Raw genomic sequence first — 23,058 nt, 5'->3', positions numbered from 1 at the left:
AATTACCCTAGTGAAGCCTTTACATGTCACTTTAAGCTGAATAATAGTGTCTTGAAGAATATCTAGTCTAATATTATGTGCTGTCATCATGACAAAGAGAAAATAAATCAGATATTAGAGATGAGTTATTAAAACTGCGGTGTCTAAAATGTGTTAATAATCAATCCTCAATCAAAGCAACGCTTGAGAAATATTTTTAAATGAATTAAAATGTCACAGTATGGATTTGGATTTGGGAAAAATGTGAATAATAATCTGCAAATTTATGTGGAGTGATTTTGAGAGTATATTAAAAACTTAACACATGAAATAAAAACACGATCACTTTGTGACTTTTACTTACAATGCAAATCTGTTGGATTAGATCCACTTGTTTGGTGAACAAACTCAGTCTCTCATGTAACGCATGCACAAAAATTAATAAAAACAAAACAAAAGGGAAGCGTCGTCTTCCGAAACTCACTAGCCAATCAGAGAAGATGTCCTCTGTTAAGCCCATCCCCCAATAAGATGTGCACATGTAAGTTTTTGAAGTGCAAACAATGTCTTGGAAAGCAAGTGGATGAACAAACTGAAAGAGGCCTCTCTTTTAACAATCTAGTCGCAAAGTCTAAAGCGGTACAAAAGCATTAAGGCTGTGTCTGAATTCACTTTTGCTATTTTAAGGACAGTAAAATCTGCTCGGCGCATGGTCTAACAGGGCTGTGCTTATTCTCTTAATGAGTTCTGGGTGTGTTTTGAGCATAACCTGCATTAAACCAATCAGAGTCTCGTCTCTCGTTCCCTTTAAGAGTCAGTTGCGTCGCTCCATTGTGCATTTGCTATTTACATGGTGGAGTTTGTAAGTGTAAAAACTGAACGCTTTACTAGCGAGAAAACAGTTAAACAGAACATATGCAGCGCGAGGATAAAGAACGAGCCTCCTCCATTCAGCCTCTTTACTTTCTCTTTACTTTTACTCCTTTACTTTGGTGGAGTGAGGAAACATCCATTAGCCCACATATTTAATTTCCATTGTTGAGCGCAAAGATTTGTGTTGAAACTATTTCTAAATTCAGTTCACAACCATGAGTCCACAAAGTGGTACAAAGGGATTTGCCATTTAAATAACGTTGAACAAAACGCCTTATTACATGTATGATTTAGTTTATTAGAAGATGCTGTTTTTGTTTATTTTTGTGCGTTTTAAGAAAAGTTTTGTTCGTTTTATTTAAGCAAATTCCACAACAGACTAATTGTTCTGGCTTCAACTGTAGATGCCACAGAAATATCCATTGTATTTGAATGTGACTCAATATTGAAGTTTGAAGGGGACACAGAATAGCGGACCCTCTGTTTCATGAGGGTCCAGCCTCTTGGGGATTTCTGGCCTCGCCACTAAACTGGCCACATAATCACGCAAGAAAAAAAAGTGCACAAAAGATCTCTTTTTATCTAAAATGTGCCCCAGAAACTCTAGAAAATAGCTGACACATAGAGACTTTTGTTCATGAGTGCAGTCCAGTCTGATGTGGAGCTTTGAAAATCAGTGCATCTCAGTGCGACATCTGAATGAGTCAGAATGCAGGAGATCATCCAGACAGAGTCAATAATCACACTCAAGTCTTCATTTTTACCCTCAACCATACCTTATCATGCAGCACTTCATCCATTTTTTTGCAAACTAATGTCTCATTACTGTATTTGAAAAACAATATATTATAGTTAATATTTATATCAGTTCATCGGAAATATGATAGGGCGAGGCAGTGGCGCAGTAGGTAGTGCTGTCGCCTCACAGCAAGAAGGTCGCTGGTTCGAACCTCGGCTCAGTTGGCATTTCTCTGTGGAGTTTGCATGTCCCTGCCTTCGCGTGGGTTTCCTCCGGGTGCTCCGCTTTCCCCAACAGTCCAAACACATGCGGTACAGGTGAATTGGGTAGGCTAAATTGTCCGTAGTGTATGAGTGTGTGTGAATGTGTGTGAGGATGATTCCCAGAGATGGGTTGCGGCTGGAAGGGCATCCGCTGCGTAAAAACTTGCTGGATAAGTTGACGGTTCATTCCGCTGTGGCGACCCCGAATTAATAAAGGGACTAAGCCGACAAGAAAATTAATGAAAGGAAAATATGACATGATATGATGCAGAATAGAAGATTTACGAAGATCCCCCCTTCCACCCCATCTCCTCCTTTTTTTCCCCGTCTAAAGGGGGAGCGATTGAGGCCTACCTGATCTCGGATCCCCGGATATGCTTATTGACCGGGTGGGAGCCCTGGGCTCAAATATCTCAGAGCTCAGGGTTCTCTCCCGGGACAGCATGCCAAACCTGCTATAAATGCCAAGCATATCTTAGTGGGAACTCTTGAAAGTGTATTTTAGGAGAAGTTGATGAAATAACATGTTGTAAATCCAGCAGCTTGAATCTCTCCACTAATATTGTGATGTCAACAACCAATATATAGATCAAATATGACCTTTATTATGATGTTTGGTCAATAAAATACATGTTTGTGTACATTTTTGGGAGTCAGATTATCAAATATTTCACAATAGAATCAATTTGAGGCGAGAATATTGATCATAAAAGCTTTACATGCACAGATTTGGCAAGAATGGTAAGATTCATGTTGTTTTGCCCCTACAACAAACCATCGGAATTTCCATAGGATTTGGGCCACTTTGTGACATCATAAACCTCGGAAAACTCTAGCTTCAATCCAAGAACCAATAGGAGCGCAGAATCTGATGACACAATCATGCGACTCTAGCTTGGTTGCTAAATGGCTAACATGGATTTAATTGAGAAACTAGCTGTGTTTATGTGCTTTATGAAGGCTGAAAAACAGCGTGGATTCGATTGAATCGCATCTCATTGGGAGATTTTGATAAATAGGCATCAGTCATAGCGGGGAACTCACTTTTGTCCATTCCTCGTGTTTTTTTCGCACTTTTACAATGCAGTGATAATCTGCCAGTGTGTTCGGAGGCTCTGTTCTGCCCCCGACTGTTACTTCCATTAAATTGATTTACTTTTTAATTGTCGGCTCCCGCGTTATTATTACACACTAAGAAGGTGTTTGGCGAGCTCTGGCTGTAATGGAGTGGATTTGGCTGCTGTCGGCGCCGTGTGGTGTTTGCAAATGGCTGCCAGGATCTGAAAAGGGTGACCGGGGTGTCATGACGCTCCTATCCAAAACTAACAGGAGCGTGATGTACCGCGCCAGACGAAAGCCCAACAACATCCCTGGATCTCTGCCACGCTCGTGCGGATGGAGAGTGTGTGGGGTGTGAAAAGCGTGTGCGTGCGCAATCTTTTGGCCTGCCGCCTCTATTATATCAGATCTGTTCAGCAGTAGGCCATACACATGTTGATACACTGCATGGCTGCGAATAGCCGCCCGTACCACCGAAGGTTAATTAATCCGAGGAATATTGTTGTCCTGAAATGTTCATCTTCCCCTCCGTGCTCGCAGATGCCCTGAGCTGTTGGATGGCGAGGGTATTTACTCATCCCATCATGCCAACAGGCCCAGAAGGGGGCGGCTTTACTGCCAGCTCACTTCCTCCCCCACACACACACCAACCTGCCATCGTTTAGCCAAGATCTAGTCTCTTCTTTTATCTTTCAAGATATTTCTTTCTCTCGCTTCCTTGGGCCAAGCACGCTCCTGTTTTCTTAAGGCCTTTGTGAAACTGTCATGTATTGAGGCATCTGCGTTGTGGCTGTAATTACACATTATGCAGTTACTTTACAGCCTGCTAAAAGTGGTTCGCATGCAAGCTTTAAACACATTTCGGTTAGGGATTCACCGAAATGAAAATTCTGGATGCACTTGGACGGATGCTGAAACTGAAAATGCTTGATATTGTTTTATTCAATGGTATAAAGTGCTTTTTTTAGAGCTGGGCAAATATTAATTATGATTATAGTCAGTTTTAGCCACAGCCATATCACCCTGCAGCACACCGGTTTCCCACTGAAGCTAAGCAGGGCTGAGCCTGGTCAGTACCTGGATGGGAGACCACATGGGAAAACTAGGTTGCTGTTGGAAGTGGTGTTAATATGGCCAGCAGGGGGCGCACAACCTGCGGTCTATGTGAGTCCTGATGCCCCAGTATAGTGAAGGGGACACTATACTGAGCGTCGTCTTTTGGATGAGACGTTAAACCGAGGTCCTGACTCTCTGTGGTCTATAATCATCTCATGACACTTCTAGTAAAGAGTAGGGGTGTAACTCCGGTGTCCTGGCCAAATATTATTGAGGCATGCATTTGTATATGTGACAGAATTCACATGCAATTCCTCTTATGGTTCCCCTTTATAAGTTTTAAGTTGCAAGTAATGGGTTGTTGCCTCCTTAAGAGCCTATTCTTGATGTAGTGAGTGAAGGAAACTTGATGACCGGTTTATGGAGTTTCTTCCAAAAACAATGTCTTTTGTTAACACTTTTTTTTCATACAGTATTTTCATTATTTCCTCTCTTAATTTGTCCTACTTATTAAAAATAAATATATATTTTTGATCTGATATATAATGGAGAATATGTTATGAGTTTGGCTGACTGGGTTGATGATCTATCGCATCAAACGTGTTGCTTTGCATTTTACGAGTTACATCGTCAGAAATATCCTGTAAGGTCTAGAAATGCCTTGTAATATCAGAGACTCTAGATTACACAAGACATGTCACTCGTATAGTTTGAATGGGGAAAAGTGTAACCGTCAATATGGGGAATAAAGCTCCGCCTACTAGTACAGGAGCCAATCATCGATTGCTATATGGCGAATAAATCCCGCCTTCTAGTACAGGAGCCAATCATCAATCACTTTATGGTGAATAAATCCCGCCTTTGAGTACAGAAGCCAATCATCGATCGCTATATGGCAAATAAAGCCTGCCTTCTAGGTACAGGAGCCAATTATCAATCACTTTATGGTAAATAAATAACGCCTTCTAGTACAGGAGCCAATCAACAATCACCATATGATGAATAAATCCCGCCTCCTAGTACAGGAGCCAATCATCAATCACCCTATGGTTAATAAATCCCGCCTACTAGTACAGGAGCCAACCACCAATCACGTTATGCCGAATAAATCCTGCCTTCTAGTACAGGAGCCAATCATCAATCATGTTATGCCGAATAAATCCCGCCTACTAGTACAGGAGTCAATCATCAATCATGTTATGCCGAATAAATCCTGCCTTCTAGTACAGGAGCCAATCATCAATCACCCTATGGTGAATAAATCCCGCCTACTACTACAGGAGCCAATCATTAATCATGTTATGCCGAATAAATCCTGCCTTCTAGTACAGGAGCCAATCATCAATCACCCTATGGTGAATAAATCCCGCCTACTACTACAGGAGCCAATCATTAATCACGTTATGCCGAATAAATCCTGCCTTCTAGTACAGGAGCCAATCATCGATCGCTATCAATTGATGATACTCCAGGGGAGGGGCTCGGACCAGATATGAGTTTCTGCAGTTTTGTGTGATTTGGATGTTTAGAAATGAAACTAAAGAGACAGTTGTTGTTTAATTTTATTGGTGATTCCTGATATGAAATTCAATCGTAAGCTTGGCAGGCAATTTTGTAGAATTTAATGTTTCAAACAGAATGCCCGAGCATACTGCCCGAGAGCGTTTAAAATATGGCCGTCGAGTGAAATGACTTGCCTTAAAGGGACTTTGGTAATATGTCAATCAGACGCTGATGGGTGGACATCACGTACATAGTTTTTGCCTACATTTGCATTGTAAATACACACCGTTTGTTACGACTTTAAAGTTTAGCTCTTGGGGTTAAAGTGGTAACATTTTGATGAATACTGATGTACATGTGATTTTTTTTTCACGTTTTTTATTTGTAATAAATTTGCAACAATTTCAAAAACTCCACATTGTCATTATGGGGGATTGTTAGTAGAATGTTGAGGAAATCAATCCATTTAATCCATTTAATAAAGCTGTAACATAAAAACATTTGGGACAAGTGAAGCGCTATCGATACTTTCCGGATGCACTGTATGTAGTAACAAATATACATAACAGAATGTATTAAAAAACAGGGTTCCACACAATTCCGTCAGGTTGTCCCTACGCAAATCGATTAAGCTAGCTAAATTGTTTACAAATTCAGGTGGATTGAACATAAAACAATTAAATTGTCCCCCAAAAAACCCAGCTCATTTTAAATTGGTAGTTTGAACAGTTTTTTGTCAGTGTATGTCTGAATGTGTCCTCCTGCTCTTGAAGACCCTGCTCAGTAAGTCGAGGTGTTTAATTAAACTTAAAGTTAATCTCAGTGTTCTCCAGGAGCAGGGTTGAACATAACTGTGTGAATCGTTGGTTTTCAGCCAGTGCAGTCTTGGTAAATTGAGAGCGTGATCAGCTTCATCTGTCCACTATTTGAGTGGCTTGTACACGTTCACAATAATGCAGTTTGGTTTGAGCGATGCTGCTGTAATTTCTCTCTTCGAATTCATGCCAGAGCATTGATTTGCCCATTATTCTTTCTCACTCCAGATAACAAAGGACCTGAAGCAGTACGATAATAAAATAATCGAGTGCACGTTCGTCAACAACACCTGGGTGTTCATGCGGCAGAGAGTTGACAAGAGCTTCCCTAACGCATACGACACGGCCATGGGTAAGATTCATATGTGTTCGACTCAAGCCAGGGTCAGGCTCAGTTTCTGAGTCTAGAATTGAGAAATACCTGTTATTAGCAGCACCAAGGGGCATTAAGAAGTTGGAAATGCTTTAGAGCAGCAAACCTTGTTGCTAATTTAAACCATAGCTGCATGTTTATATGATAATGCAAATCTGTGCTGCTCTCTTTCTTCTCAGTAAAAGAACGTACAAGACAAATGGAAAACATATGCGCAATCTTTTTAGACACAGTTCACCAATATCGCATTAACAGATTAAAATGATAATTATGGGATGGTTTTATTCTAAAGTTTATTAGTAGGGTTTTTGAAAGTGTCATCTTTGCTACAAATCGGTACTGAAATTTTAAAAATGTCCATTTCCCGCTAGTGTTGTCACGATAATGAATCAAATTAAATCAAATTATGGTCATTAAATTACAAAAATATAACATAAAATAATGGGTAATTAAATTACAGAAATTTACTTAAAGTGAAATTTAAAACATTTGTTATTTTACGGTAAATTTCTGTAATTTTACAGCCGCTATTTTACGTTTTTTACCCCAGCTGCTGGAAATAAACCGTAAAATTACAGATTTTTTTGAAGGGTATTTAAATGAAGTAACAAGATTGTAAAACATTATGTTTAAAAGTAACCACAAGATTGTTATGTATTACTTTTAAAAGTACACTGTAAAAAATAAATCCGTAAAATTTACGGTAAAAAAACGGCAGCTGTGGTTGCCAGTACTTTACCGTTAAAAACACGGTACAAACCGTAAAAGTAATTTTTCATTTTTACGGTTAATTACTGTATTTTATGAATTTATAGAGGTAATATGTCTGTATTTTGAATGATCAACATCTACACATCTTTTGTTACACAGTTAGACACGTCAGCACACCCACATGCAGGTGATGAGGAAGTTACATAATGAGCCAAAGCTCATCACAATCAACTTTTCCCACAAGCAGAAAAGAGTATCAGCATATAGAAGGTGCTCAGTGTCATTCACACAGCTACTAAACACCAGTATGGTAACACGCATAAAATTAAAGTCATGAGATAAACATTGTTAATCAACATTAGATGTAACATAAATCTCTAATGTACATAACTGATGGGGAAACAACTAAAAAGATCCATATTAATGTCAATAAAATGCATAAAAAGTGATTCTGGGAAAATCAATTTACGGTTATTCGCCGTATATATTAAGGAAACATGCCGTTAACCAGGTTATGGATTTGTACTGTAGCATTTTTACAGTTTTTTACCGTTGAAATCACGGCCATTTTTACAGTGTAACTTTCCCCATCACTACGTCTCTAATATTTAGTTACTTTTCAATGAAATGACACCAGATTGTAAGATTGTAACACATTACTTTTAAAAGTAACTTTCCTTAACACTGCATCTTTAGTATTGATACTTTTTAATAAAGTGAGACCAGATTGTTACTCTTTTTTTTTTAAAGTAATGTTCCCCAACCCTGCGTGTCTAATGTTTAGTTCATATTTAATGAAGTTAAATAGTAACTAAATCCTACATCTTTGTTATTTAGTTACTTTTTTTAAACGAAGTGACCAGATTGTAACTTATTACTTTTAAAAGTAACTTTTCAGAACACTGAATCTCTAGTAATTGGTTACTTTTTTAAATGAAGTAACACAATATTGTAACGTATTACCTTAAAAAGTAACTTTCCCCTACACTACATTTCTAATATTTAGTCACTTTTTAAAGACGTAACACCACATTGTAACCCATTACCTTTAAAAAGTAACTTTCCCCTACACTACATTTCTAATATTTAGTTACTTTTTAAAGACGTAACACCACATTGTAACCCATTACCTTTAAAAGGTAACTTTCCTCAACACTACGTCTCTAATATTTAGTTACTTTTCAATGAAATGACACCAGATTGTAAGATTGTAACACATTACTTTTAAAAGTAACTTTCCTTAACACTGCATCTTTAGTATTGATACTTTTTAATAAAGTAAGACCAGATTGTTACTCTTTTTTTTTTTTAAAGTAACGTTCCCCAACCCTGCATCTTACATCTTTATTATTTAGTTACTTTTTTTAACGAAGTAACCAGATTGTAACTTTTCAGAACACTGCATCTGTAGTAATTGGTTACTTTTTTAAATGAATTAACACAATATTGTAACGTATTACCTTAAAAAGTAACTTTCCCCTACACTACATTTCTAATATTTAGTTACTTTTTAAAGATGTTACAATGTCAGATTGTAACACATTACGTTTGAATGTAACCACAACATTGTTATGGATTACTTTTAAAAGTAACTTTCCCCAACACTGTCCAGCTATAAAGACATTAAGAGCTTGACTTTAGAGCAACTTGACTTAACTATGTGAGCTGACTATAATAAATCTGTGTGTGTGTGTGTGTTGTGTGTCAGCCGTGTGTAACAGTATCCAGCATCCCGTCACCAAGGAGATCCTGCTGGAGTTTCTGGAGCGCTGCGCTCAGGTTCAGTCCCGCAAAAACCCAGCCGACTCGGACCTCATGCCCCCACCGCCACCCAAGAGGAGCGCCAACAGCATCCCGCAGTAGCACTGACACACCGGACTCGCTCCCTTTCACCGTTTTTTATTCCCAAAATGTTCCGCAGCTCTTCCCGAGAGACTTCTGGAGAACATTCAGCTTTTTGGCTTCTGTGCTTGAAGATGTCTGGGGTGGATTTAAAAACACTGATGCGCCTCAAAATGGGCTGTTCTTACTCAGAGTTTTTGTCTTGTTTCCAGTCCAAACATCTGAAAACTCTTAAATCAAGAAGCTTTTTTTTAGACAAGGTTTTCAGAAATAATCTGTGAAAATTCTGTGAGTTTTTCCTTAAAACAAGAATAATCTGCCTATGGGGTTGGCTGAATAATTGTATTCGCTTTAAACTAAGATTAACTTGCCACATTGGCTGACTATTTTCCTTGTTTTATGGAAAACCTCACTTTATTTCTAAAAACAAAGCAGTAACTTCTACTTGTCTTGAGAAATGCTTCTTGAATTAAGATTTTTTAGATGTTTGGACTAAAAACAAGTCAGAAATCTGAATAAGAAGGCTTTTTTTTGCAGCGTAAGAGCTTGTTCCAACATTGAGTGCTGAGGCGCGTTCTTATTTAAAAGAATAAAACTGAAGATGACTTGCATCGTTTTCTCCTTTATGTTTTGTATTTGTAGCCGTCGCTCTCCGCAATGTTTGTTCTGCTTTTTTACCGAACAGAGCCGTGGGGTGTGTGTAGAGTATGTGGATTCAGACCTTCTGAGTCCTATGAACTTCCAGCAGATGTGGAGCTCTTAACACTGATCACTAACCCACAGGCTGATGTCTTACGATTGTGTTTGTTAGGTGAGAGTGTGTGTTTGGCTGTTTGTATGTCTTTTATTTAAAAGTTGTCTCCCCAACCTTTTTTTTTTTCTTCTCTCAGGTTTTGTTTGTTAAAAATGCCAGGTGTGTTTCATTTTTTCCTGGATCTTTTGGCTCTTTATTGTTTTGGAGGAAAAACTATATTAAAGCAATAAATCCAATACGGTTGCCCGCTGTTCCAGTATCTACACACACATTCATATGCAGTGCGGGGGATAAGTATTCAATACATCAACATTCATTTACACTGAGGAAGGGCAGAGGCTTGCTGAAGAACTACTGAGAGATTTCAGCTGCTGTCTGGGACTTCCGTGCCCAACTACACCTCCCTTTCTTCATGTGTTCAATACTTTCTCCCTGCGTCATTTCATTTTATTATTCATAACTTCTCTTGTAAACTAATTAGATGCGTTTCCTTTGCATATATCGATTTCTCTGGTTGTTACCGACATCTGGTGAAAATTTTAAATGTGTTTTCTAAGATAATGGTGCCACGTTCAATACTTATTTCTCCCGCTGTATGTGACCATGGACCACACTACAAGGGTTTTTTGTCTTGTTTCTAATCCAAATATCTACAAATTCATAATTCAAGAACAAAAGAAGTCTTGTTTTCAGAAATAATTAGTCAAAATTAAGCGAGTTTTTGGCTAAAACAAGGGGTCGCTTGGTGATTTCCAAAGCTTAAATAAATTTGATTAAACTATTTGAATGACCATATTTTATTCATAACCCACAGAAGATAGTTAATCGTTGCGTTAAAGAAACAACAACATACAAATTAAATTAAATTAAATTTTTATTAAAATGTAATTAAATTAATAAATGACTATAAAAACATTATATGGTTAATGGACTGTTGCATTTTTGTGTTGTCAATATGCTCATGTTTATATATGCCTTTAGTTGTGTCTGCAACCTTTATATATTCACAGCACAACCACCTTGAAAAATGGGGGTCGCGAGTCACTGACATTGTTATTTTGGGGGGTCGCGGGCTGAAAAGTTTGGGAACCTCTACTTTACATAAACAAATAAAAGAGACAAGTATAAATAAAATTTAAACAAGTAATGTAAATACAGATGAAAACAGTGTAAAGAGAGTTTTTCCATATTCCAAACCCCTGGAGTATCCTATTTTCTCACTTTACTCTGGGACTTCCCCATTCTGGTGATCACCACCCCTCTGTGGACTTTTTCGGCACCTATTAATCTATTAAAGGCTGATTTATACTTCTGCGTCAAACGCCGGCGTATGCTACGGCGGTGACGCATAGCCCTTCGCCGTGGGCGTCGACGTCACTGAAGTGCACCTCTCAAAAAATGTAACTAAACGTCGCAATGATGCGTAGCGCAAGCTCTGTGATTGGTCGGCTTGGCAGCGCTGACGAGTCTGGGCGGGACCCAAGAGCCGCGTGAATGGTGCGAGCCTGATGGAGCGATTGTTTACAAGTGTGGAGTCCCGTGAAGGAGCTCCGGATGGAAAGTTTTGTTCTGTGTTTACCTCATAGTTAAAGTTGCTGCACGTCCGCCAGTTCCTGCCTCAAAATGAGCGAGTTTGAGCCACTTGTACATCCCGGAAGTGTTCAGGAAAAGCAAAACACAGGCGAAGAAACTCGACACAGAGGAACATTAATGCCAACTAGCGTTTCGGAAGTGTTAATGCAGACCAACAGAGACAGCGCGCAGAAGTATAAATGCACAGCTACGCGCGTTGCATGCGCCGTGGGTTACACGGGTCACTTGACGCAGAAGTATAAACCAGGCTTAACAGACGTCTCCAAGATTATTAAGTTTACCTCATTGGCATTTAAAGTCTTATCGAACTGGATTTCATCCATATTTTATTTCATTTGGGCAACTAAACATGTTATTAGAGTGTTACAATATTGTAAGACATTAATATTAAGAATAACTTTCTCCAACACTGTATCTCTAGTATTTAGTTACTTTTATAAATTAAGCAATGCAAGATCGTTACAAATTACTTTTAAAGAGCGAATCTTATGCATTATAAAAGGTCGTATTTTGGTTTTGGGGTCTCCAACAGCAGGCTGATCTGCATGCAAGGACAAAAAAACACTTTTTATTGTCTTAAAATATGCATTGATTTTTACCTGATTATCCCAGCGACTCCCATATGAATCGTTCAGCGATTTGTTTGTTCCCAAACCCCTCCTTAGTGTGAGTCTGTAATCAGTAAAAATATCTAAAAATTACTAAAGTGAGAAGCATTTTCTAGACAAGTCTTGTGTTCAGAAATAAATGAAAATTAAGTTAAGAAAAAAAAAACTCAAGCTGCGTTCTGGATGTGCTTCAACTGTCAGACTACCTTTTTGGAATGGGAGGCCGTTACAGTAATCCTCCCTAGTGCTGATAAAAGCATGAACAAGTTTCTTCACTGGAAACAAAGCATCTGATTCCTGCACTGTTGTTTGAGATGATAGTGTGCTGATTTAGTTTCTGCTTTGACATGACTATTAAAACTCAGATCTGACTCCAGAGTCACACCAAGATTCTTGACCTTATTGTCTGTTGTTTGACCTTTAGTGCCAAGGTACGCATTCACCTTGAGAAGCTCATCTCTGTTCCTAAACGCAATGACAGTTTTCTCTTTGTTTAACTGAAGAACGTTTTGGGACATCCAACTGTTCATTTCATCAATGCATTGGCAGAGGGTGTCAATGAGGTTGTAGTCATTAGGCAGTAAGGCTGAGTAGATCTGAGTCCCTGTTACACTAGTGCGTTTTAGTTTGAAAACGCATACGTTTTGCTACGGTTACGCCATCTGTCCACACTACGCCGGAGTTTTGCTGGAGAGTTTTACGCTGGAGAGGCTGTTTTCATTCTGAAGCGCTGCTGCTCCGTCTCAGTGTGGATGAGGGAAAACGGAGACGTCTGAAAACGGAGGCGGGGCTGCTGAGATTCGCTACCTGATTGGGGCTTTTGTGTCATTGCGTATCCTTCCCTTATTGGTCAAGCCCCTATCACATGACTATAACACATGGCTTTAACGCTACCGGAAGACAGCAGACCAGCCTTCACTGTAAACAACAACATGGACACAGAAATGGGAGCGCTGTTTGCACTATTGTCTGTTTCAGGCGCCATTGTGCAGTTATTCATTTGTTACGTTTAGTAACTCGACCTCGTCGTCTGTCCACATAAACACCTCTCTTGCTTTCTTCGCCTTCGCGTTCAGTGTTTAACCGGCGTTTGCTGACTAACAATAACCAAATGCCGAGCGAGACACATGCTTCCTGTTTATACTAGAACACGCATGCCCAGAGTGCGCCAATGGTCACGTGATATACATTATTGGTGGCGGATCTAGAACGCTGTTTTAAAACTAAAGCGCACTAGTGTAAACGGGGCCTGAGTGTCCTCAGCAGAGCTGTGGTAGGAGATTTGGTTCTTTCTATTTGGTATTTAGAAGATTTGGCTAAGCAAAATAATCTGGCTTTTATTTTTAAGATTGAGATTATTTAGTTTAAGCCGTTGGTGGATCATTTACAGTCTTATCAAACTGGATATCATCCATATTTCATTTCACATGGGCGACTAAATGCATCATGTGAGCTCATTTGAGCAGAACGCTGGAATATGTCGATTGTTTGTGTCATTAGTTAGGATGTGTGCAGATTTCAGCGGTTGTCGCAGGTAATTGAAGTGTCAGAGCTGAAGAAGATGTAGTTGTTCATTCCTCTGCCGCGTCTCGTCTGCTGTTTACAGTGGTGTGCAGAAGCAGCTCATTTTCACCTTCACATCCTGCTCTCGTCGTTCCCTCAGAAGACGAACGCTGCGCGGAGCTCATCAATATGCGGCTCATATTGCACTCATGATGGCTTTATGAGGCCTCAAACGCTCTTTCGGGCGATTGAGAGATGAAATGAAGGACGCCATGAGCTTTAAGCAGCGAGAGATTTAGAGCAAAGCAGAAAACCACGACCCTGTCAATAAACACATCGCTCATGCGTGTTATTAAACAAGACAAACATCTCTACACTTTCTTAATATCTCCATGTTACACTGGCAATACACAACAATAACATGTTGAGGTCTTCCTGTTAGATTAGGGTTCAGATAAAGGGACAGCTCCTAAAATTGTCAGGTCATATTCATCTGCTTTTCCGGGGCGCGTGGGCAGCAGTCTTAGGAGAGAACTCCAGACTTCCCTCTCCCCAGACACGTCCTCCAACTCCTCCAGGGGGATCCTGAGGCGTTCTCAGGCCAGCCGAGAGACATAGTCCTTCCAGCATAGTCCCTTGGTGGGACAAGTCTGGAACTCCTCCCTAGGTAGGCGTCCAGGAGGCATCTCAGCTGACTTCTCTCGATGTGGAGGAGCAGCGGCTCTACTGCGAGCCCCTCCCGGGTGTCAGAGCTCCTCGACTTATCCATGCGCCCTGCCACCCTTCGAAGGAAGCTCATTTCGGCTGCTTGTATCCGAGATCTTGTCCTTTCAGTCACGACCCAAAGCTCAAGACCGTAGGTGAGAGTAGGAACGTAGACTGACCGCTAAATCGAGAGCTCAGGCTATTGAAGATGTACAGCTGAAGTCAGAGTTATTCGCCCTCCTGTGGATTGTTTTCTTTTTTAAATATTTCCCAGATGATGTTCAACAGAGTGTTCACAGGCTTTCCCTGCAGAAGCAGGACGGCGTGGGATGATGAAAGCCGCGTCTCCAGCACTCTCAAACTGCAGATCTTCAGCATTCAGCAACGTCTTCAGTCACATTGAGCTTTAATAAGACTAGCAAGAAGGTCACTGTTTCCAGTCCCAGCTGGGCCAGTTGGTGTTTCTGTGTGGAGTTTGCATGTTCTCCTCGTGTTGGCATGGGCTTCCTCCGGGTGCTCCGGTTTCCTCCACAGTCCAAACACATGTGCTATTGATCAACTAAATTGACTAGTGTATGAGCGAGTGTGTGTATGGGTGTTTCCCAGTACTGGGTTGCGTCTGTAAGAGTATCTGCTGTGTAAAACATATGCTGGAATAGTTGGCGGTTCATTCCGCTGTGGGGTTGTCTGATAAATAAGGGAATAAGCCGAAGGAAAACAAATGACTAATTGTAAAGTGATGGCGTCACAGTGGCGCAGTGAGTAGCACAATAGCTTCACAGTAAGAAGGTCGCTGGTTCGAGCCTCGGCTGGGTCAGTTGGTGTTTCTGTGTGGAGTTTGCATGTTCTCCTCGTGTTGGCATGGGTTTCCTCCGGGTGCTCCGGTTTCCTCCACAGTCCAAACATATGCGCTATAGGGGAACTGATCAACTTAATTGACTGTAGTGTATGAGCGAGTGTGTGTATAGGTGTTTCCCAGTACTGGGTTGCGGCTGTAAGAGTATCTGCTGTGTAAAACATATGCTGGAATAGTTGGCGGTTCATTCCGCTGTGGTGTTGTCTGATAAATAAGGGAATAAGCCGAAGGAAAATAAATGACTAAATGTAGAGTGATGACATCACAGTGGCGGGCGCAGTGAGTAGCACAATCGCCTCACAGCAAGAAGGTCACTGGTTCGAGCCTCGACTAAGTCAGTTGGCGTTTCTGTATGGAGTTTGCATGTTCTCCCCGTGTTGGTGTGGGTTTCTTCCGGGTGCTCCGGTTTTTCCCACAGTCCAAACAGATGCGCTAAATGGGGAATTGGGTAGGCTAAATTGTCTGTAGTGTGTGTGTGTGTGTGTGTGTGTAAATGAGCATGTATGAATCTTTCCCAGTGATGGGTTGCAGCTGGAAGGGCATCCACTGCGTAAAACATATGCTGGATAAGTTGGCGGTTCATTCCGCTGTGGCGACCCCAGATTAATAAAGCCGAAAAGAGAATGAATGATTGAATGATAATCAACAGAAGCGACTTTAGTACACTGCTCCTGGATCAGTTTTTCACACGAGCTCCAGTGTTGACATGATGACACAGAGACACTTTCTGTTCGAGATGCGGAGCGGAAGCAGGACGGCGTGGGATGATGAAAGCCGCATCTCCAGCACTTTCAGCCTGCAGATCTTCAGCATTCAGCAGCGACTCAGGCTCTACGGTCACTTTGAGCTTTAATAAAGTGTGTTTTCCAGGACAAACACGTTCATACTGCGGGCAGAGGTGAGGAGAAGTCCACACGGGGAAAGCACTGAAGCTCTGCACCCTCAAACACTCATGTACACTACAGTTTTTCACTTATTTCCCAAATAATGTTGAACAGATTCAGGAATTATTCACAGTATTTCCTGTATTTTTTGTTCTTCTGGATGAAGTCTTATTTGTTATATTTCGGCTAGAATAAAAGCAGTTTTTAATTGATTTAAACTCATTTTAAGCTCAATATTATTCACCCCTTCAGCAATATTAGTGTTGGATTGTCTCCAGAATAAACCACTGTTATACAATGACTTGCCTAATTACCCTAACTTTACCCTAATTACCCTAGTGAAGCCTTTACATGTCACTTTAAGCTGAACACTAGTGTCTTGAAGAATATCTAGTCTAATATTATGTGCTGTCATCATGACCATTCTTATGGACTACAATTCCGCCATCACTGGACTACATATTCATACATGCACTTCACCCAGACACACATGCTTACTCATCTAGACTGATAACATCCACACCACCTGAGGATTGTCAGACACTGATTGCACACACTATTTAACCCACACACTCACCCATTCAGTTTGCCGAGGCTTGTTTATCAGTAGATGACATTACAGCGCGTTATTCCTTGTCTTGTTTCCCCGTGTTTTACCTAGCCTTGTACTCTTGTTCTCCCTGCCTGCTGCCTGCCTTTTGACCTCTCGCCTGTTTACTGATTACGATTCTGGACTGCCTACACATACCCGTTTGCACCTGTATTGACCAGTGCTTGCCTGACGACAAATAAACCTGCATTTGGATCTTACCTCAGTTGTATGTGTCACTCCCCCTGGTAACAGTTATTCTGACTGGACAAAGATGGGTTTGGGAGTTTCCGCTTGTTAAGTGTGACGTCACGTGAAGCGGCTTCCGGGTCCAAGCACTCTATTCAACTGAATGGGGAGATTCTTGAAATGGTAATAATAAACGTTTACAAAGCGATTTAATACTTTCGAAAGTCACGATCGCAATATATATATATATATATACATGCCTAATATCCGATGGCCAGAAAGTGATTTATTGTTTTATAAATTGTTAAAATTTTGGTTTTTGTTATGCAGCAAGCCCAGAGATTGTTGTGTACACTATGACTTTATATAAAATTAACTTTAATGTGCGATATGAATAAAAAGTGATCATGAACGAATTCTTTCTCCACTCAAGTGAATGGCGGCTTGAACCCTGAAATAGTATAACAACGTCACAAACACGTCATCACTTAACAAGCGGATTGACAATACCACAGTTGGGTTTAGTTACTTGTGATGATGCATACTGAACTGCATCTGCTGGATTAGTAATGCATTGGTTATAAAGTGGTAAGTAGTGAAAGGTAAGTATTGGAATAACATTTAAAACTTTGATATTTTTGTGTACACTCAATTGTGATATGACCAGATAATACATTATAGTTTTATTTAAAAAGCTGTGTATTTTTAATGATTGTTTAAAGGGGTCCGATTATGTCCCTTTTTATAAGATTTCAAATGTAATGTCTCTAGAGTGTGTATGTGTGTGTTTCAGTTTCAAATAACCCACAGACAATGTTTTCTAACTCTCTGAATCTGACACTTTTAGGCTTTAAACCTAATTGTGCCATTTTGGTGATTGTCGCTTAATAATTTCAGATGAGGGCGGAGCTACACATGCCTGTGTGTCAGCATAGAGGCAGATTCAAAAACAAGACTAATGTCCTATGCCAGGGGTTTTCAAAGTCTAAGACAGTGGGCCTCCCTTTTGACACAACTTATTCATTGGCGCCCCCCTTCTCCAAACGCACACACACACACACACATACACATACATACATACATATGTGTGTATATATATATATATATATATATATATATATATATATATATATAAAGACACAGACAGATGTCAGACTGTTAACTCACTTTTATCATCATTTGCATGAAAGTGCAATTATTTACAGAGTAATAACAAGTATTTTAATATAACGTTTTTAAAACTAGGATGATGGTTCAATATGATTAGAACAGATCCAAGAACTGTCCATCCCAGTCAAAACAGTCGAAGTTTAGCGGGTCTCATGCTGTCATTAGCCAAAATATCTTGACAAACCACACATAAAGGTCGTGGTTCTTCAGCTGGTCCTGTCCACGTAAATCCTAAACTCAAATACTGATCATCATATCGTCGTCTTTTGGGTTTAAGCCCTGAACTTGAAGGCTTTGAATCGGGGGGGTCTCAGAAACCGATCCATTGTAGCAGGCATATACCTGTATTGGTGGGCTTGCCAAACAGAAGCGAATTCACAGCTATGGCCTTCTGGGTAAAAAAGGTTTTCTTATTTTTGATGTATGATTTTTTTTAGCTTTGTTTGATTAAAACGTTTAAATATAATAAAAAATACATATAATAATTAAACTTAATAATTATATTTTTATTATATAATATTTTTTCCCGCGCCTCCCCTGACATGCTCTGGCGCCCCCCAGGGGAGGCGCGCCTCACACTTTGAAAACCCCTGTCCTATGCTAATTAGGGAGAGATATTCACTAGTGGGCGGAGCTTTTCCTCTTCTGATGACACGTACAAATGGAGAATGTCAATCAAAGTGTTTCAGCTGTATTGATCATGTCTGATTGTAAACAATACAGTTAATTAACCTTTTAACATTAACAGCTGGTTATATTCACAGAATATTGCCAAACACCTGTGTTTAAACCTCTTATAAAAGTGATTTCCGCATAATAGGTCCTCTTTAAATGCTCGTGTTCCCCTTGGTTTAATTGGGCCCAGGGATGCAGAAATCCCATGCAGTTTTTGAATTATGTAAAATGGCAAACGTTCACAGAGGAGATAACAGAAACGTCTGAAACTTTGAACAGCTTGAGATCTCCTAAGCCTCCTCTGAGCTGTAAAATGAGATGTGAAAACGCAAGTTGTCCCCTGTGATCCCCATGCTGTGGTGAAACGCCCAGAGCTGTCACACTTCTCTCAGTCGGATCTGTCAGGAATTTAGGACACTTTGTCCATTGTATAAATTTAACACTGTAAAAAATGCTGAATTCCACGTAACATTCCTTCATGTTGTCCCAATACAAATCCATTACGTTCACTTAATTGATTTTTCCAACATAGGCTCTAGTGATGAGTCGTTCTTGGACCATTCATTCATTTTGAACGAATCTTTTGTATGATTCGAGAACGATGAGTCTTCTCAGGGAGTGATTCGTTTATTTGCGCACAGGCACGTGTGCAGGAGGAGTAGAAGATTAGTTCCTTAAGGCTGATTTCTACTTCTGCATCAAGCGCACGGGTGTGCTACAACGCTTAGTCATTTTATTAATCTGGGGTTGCCACAGCGGAATGAACCGCCAACTTATCCAGCATGTGTTTTTATGCAGTGGGTGCCCTTCCAGCTGCAACCCATCACTGGGAAACACCCATTCACACTCATACGCTACAGACCATTTTAGCTTACCCAATTCACCTGTACCGCATGTGTTTGGACTGTGGGGGAACCAGAGCACCCGGAGGAAACGCACGCCAACGTTGGGAGAACATGCAAACTCCACACAGAAATGCCAACTCACCCAACTGAGGCTCGAACCAGCGACCTTCTTGCTGTGAGGCAACAGCACTACCTACTGCGCCATGGTGGCTGAAAATGTAGCCCTGTGTACATTTCTGGAGATCTTGAATTACGTAGCCAGAGGAACATACGGCTACATTTCATCTGTAAAATTAATGCTATGATGCCATTCCTCTTCACATGTATAAGCCGACTGCTTGCTTCAGTATGGACGACTTTTCCACTGTTACCAGTTTGTCCAGTGGCTCACCGCGTACGTCGGAGGATTTGAGATGGCCACAGTTACGAGGATCGAGTCCATCTAAGAACCATTCTAGAAAGCAGGTAAGGCAAAAACAGAAGCCAAAAATTGAAATAAACAAGTAAATAACAGGGTGAGAACGGGGTAAAATCTGAAACATGGCTTTCAGGATTGCTTTCGAAAACACTGAGGGTTGGGTTAAGGCAAGGCAGTGATCGGGGCTTTTTAAAACACTATCAGTTGGGTTTATGCAGTGCTTAATTAGAGATTTGAGGTCCCGTTAGTTAACGGATTCGGCATGTTACCCGGAGGGGTGTCATTTATAAAGGACAAAAGTGAGGAGCGGGGGGCTGTTACGGATGAAGTAAAGAGTGAGAGTTTGTCACGGACGAAAGTGAAGAGGGTTGGTAAGTCGCAGAAGAAAGTAAACAGTGGACGGGGGAGGAGGGCGGTTGAGATTTCAGAGTTGCCAAATCAGGTGTGTTCTGGCACAAATTAAGCCCTGGACTTAGGGAAGGGTGAGGGTGGGGGGATCGGTCGGTCGGGCAGTCAGTCGATAGCGGCCTCTAATGGATTTACGCAGGCATGAATGGCACTCGTGAGAGAAATTTGAGATCTGAAAAAGCATACACAGCGGGCTCTGATAGATTCAAGAAAGCAAAAACTGCAAAAAAACGTAGCTCCTGGGACGTAATTGGCGCTCTCAAGAAATGTATACAGGGGTACATAATCAGAATGAACCTGGGTAGGTTTTTTACAAATTAAAGTGGATTGAACATAAAACATTTAGTCCTCAAAAAACTCAAGAATTGTGTTGATTCGGCTCATTTTAAATGCTATGTCAGTGCTAACTGCTAAGCTATTGTGCTGCCAGTATTTTGATTAGTTTACTGTAAACTATACAAATGTTGTATTTCATCCCTGGAACTCAACACTTACAGCACTTTTACCATGGTAAATAAAGCAGTGAAGGGACAATACCGTGGTCATGAGGAGATTCCAGAGCAGGTGGCCATCATCTCTCTGTGTGTCTGATGTCCGGCTCTGGTGCGACTTTGAGTTAGCGGTGACGGCTAACGGGAACATTTCAGCTGAAACCACCACACACACTCACCCCTGCCAATGTGACACTCTCAAGTTCTCACTTACTGCAGCGTTTTTTCCCTCCACTTTCCTTGAAGACATTTTGTCTGGATGTCTTAACAGAGCTCCTTCACTGAAAAAAACAACTTTGTACACTCGCAAATCGCTAGTAAATTTGACAAATTGCTAATGAAAACCAACACACGGAATATAGCTTGTGATTTTATTTTAAACAGACTGAAATGGTATTTTCTTGTAAAAAGCACACTCCAATAATTGTTTATTAAATAGTAATATTATTATTACAGAGGGGCAGCACGGTGGCTCAGTGGTTAGCACTGTGACCTCACAGCAAGAAGGTCACTGGTTCAAGTCTAGGCATGGCCAGTTGGTGTTTCTGTGTGGAGTTTGCATGTTCTCCCTGTGTTGGCATGGGTTTCCTCCGGGTGCTCCGGTTTTCACTACAGTCCAAACCCATGCACCATAGGGGAATTGATTCATATTAGTGCAATTTGCTCATCCCCCTAGTCGCGGTTTGGGTTTAGTGGAGGGTTTGGTGGGGTTTACTGCATGCCTGACTGTATACTAATTAGAAACTAACCAGACAAAACGCAAAATAGTTCCGCTTCCTCGTGAGATCAGAGTGACTATAAACACTGAAAGAGACCCTGCATTTATCCCATTGACACCCATCTGGTTGTGTACTTTGTTTATACTGTATATCTATATAAATGACTATATTAATGACTGCATTAGTCTGAACTAAAGGCTCAAGCCATCCATTATTTTGCCCACCTAAAATGACATTTGGATGTAAGTGTTTGACTCGTCTGAAGCATCACAGTGTTATAATATGTGTGCAAATATTCAGATCATGCTCAGTGAACGTTCTTGTTTATCTGAAAAACACAGCCTGATCTCACAAGAAAACGTAAGTATTTTACGTTTTGCCAGTTTAGTGGCTAATTCGTACGAATTCGTACGAGTTCAGTCGTACGAAATGGTACGATTTTAAAAAGGAGGCGTGGCACCTGACCCCACCCCAAACCCCAACCGTCATTGGGGGATGAGCAAATCGTACTAAATTGTACGAATTAGATCGTACGAATTCATACGAGTTAGCCACTAAATGAAAAAGTTACAAATTGCCGTGAGATTGTGTTGGAAAAACAATGCTGAAGTCAGATATTCTGCTTTAAACATGTGCATTACATGCCGGAACGGCTGTCTTTGTTTTGGTCATTTAACCCACCCAATGCCAGCTGAGCCAATTATATATCAGCACTCCAAGTTACCTTGGTGGAAAACACACCGTATCTCATTTCAAATCAAAACCAAGCATTCTAAATGATCCATAATTTACTAATACTTTCCCAAAATCCAATAGTATATGGATGCAGCCTTTCTGATGCAAGCTGAGATTGCATCACTCAGCGATGCAATGTCAGACACAATGCACTCATTGGAGTGAGTGACATCACTGTGAAGGGTAGGGTTAGGGGTGGGGTTAGGTGAGCGCATTAAAAAGCATTGGATGCAGCTCAGATTGCACTGCACCGAGTCTGCAGCCAGACCCCTCTCCCAAAATCACAAAAGGTTTCACCTTTAATTGCAAATAAGCGCAGCTAAACTTGAAATTAAAATACACAGAAAACTTGCTGTGATTGAGTTAATATAACTGATGATTGATTAAAATAAAACAAAAGATTTTATGTATGATTTAATAATAATTCAACAGTCCCATCATCATTTTCCTTCCATACACAGTCTTGCATATGGAAGTGGCACGTCTCCCTCATTTGGCTGATATCATTTCAGAGGACAAGCTCTGCTCCGGGGCAAAACAGTGGCCATCCCCAGCAAGCCTCGAATCATTTATCATTTAAATATGTGAGAGAGTGAATATGCCAACACAGGTGTGTTATTATTTACCTGTAAGGCCTGTGATTAAGTGATTTGTGAAGCATCTCCCTGTCGCTTTCGAGATTGAGTCGGCCAATTTCCCCCCA

At 40.6% G+C, this 23,058-nt stretch overlaps 2 protein-coding genes and 1 long non-coding RNA gene across 5 annotated transcripts in view; 2 read left to right on the top strand and 1 right to left on the bottom strand.

Annotated features, from left to right (window-relative positions):
- The window catches only part of rngtt (RNA guanylyltransferase and 5'-phosphatase), a 176,688-nt gene extending 166,485 nt beyond the window's left edge, over positions 1-10,203 (top strand). The window contains exons 15-17 of one of the 3 annotated variants that reach the window (XR_015517531.1): positions 6,516-7,329; positions 7,948-8,376; positions 8,462-10,203. Coding sequence is in view for 1 of the 3 variants with exons in the window: in NM_212867.2 (NP_998032.1) it covers positions 6,516-6,639; positions 9,080-9,234 (279 nt within the window). In the remaining 2 variants the exon portion in view is untranslated. 3 annotated transcript variants of the gene reach the window in all.
- The window catches only part of lats1 (large tumor suppressor kinase 1), a 777,671-nt gene that overhangs the window by 318,341 nt on the left and 436,272 nt on the right, over positions 1-23,058 (top strand). The gene's annotated exons all lie outside the window — the stretch shown is intronic.
- Positions 6,527-13,328, bottom strand: LOC147832067 (uncharacterized). Its single transcript, XR_015518131.1, has 3 exons — positions 11,815-13,328; positions 8,855-11,265; positions 6,527-8,442 (listed from the first exon to the last, which is right to left on the bottom strand). It is a non-coding gene; the product is annotated as an uncharacterized LOC147832067 (long non-coding RNA).

This window comes from Danio rerio, chromosome 20 (genome assembly GCF_052040795.2).
Source record: "Danio rerio strain M-AB ecotype USA chromosome 20, GRCz13ab, whole genome shotgun sequence".
NCBI lineage: Eukaryota > Metazoa > Chordata > Actinopteri > Cypriniformes > Danionidae > Danio > Danio rerio.
Note: the sequence above shows the minus strand (reverse complement) of the source record. Positions and strands in the feature narration are given on the sequence as shown.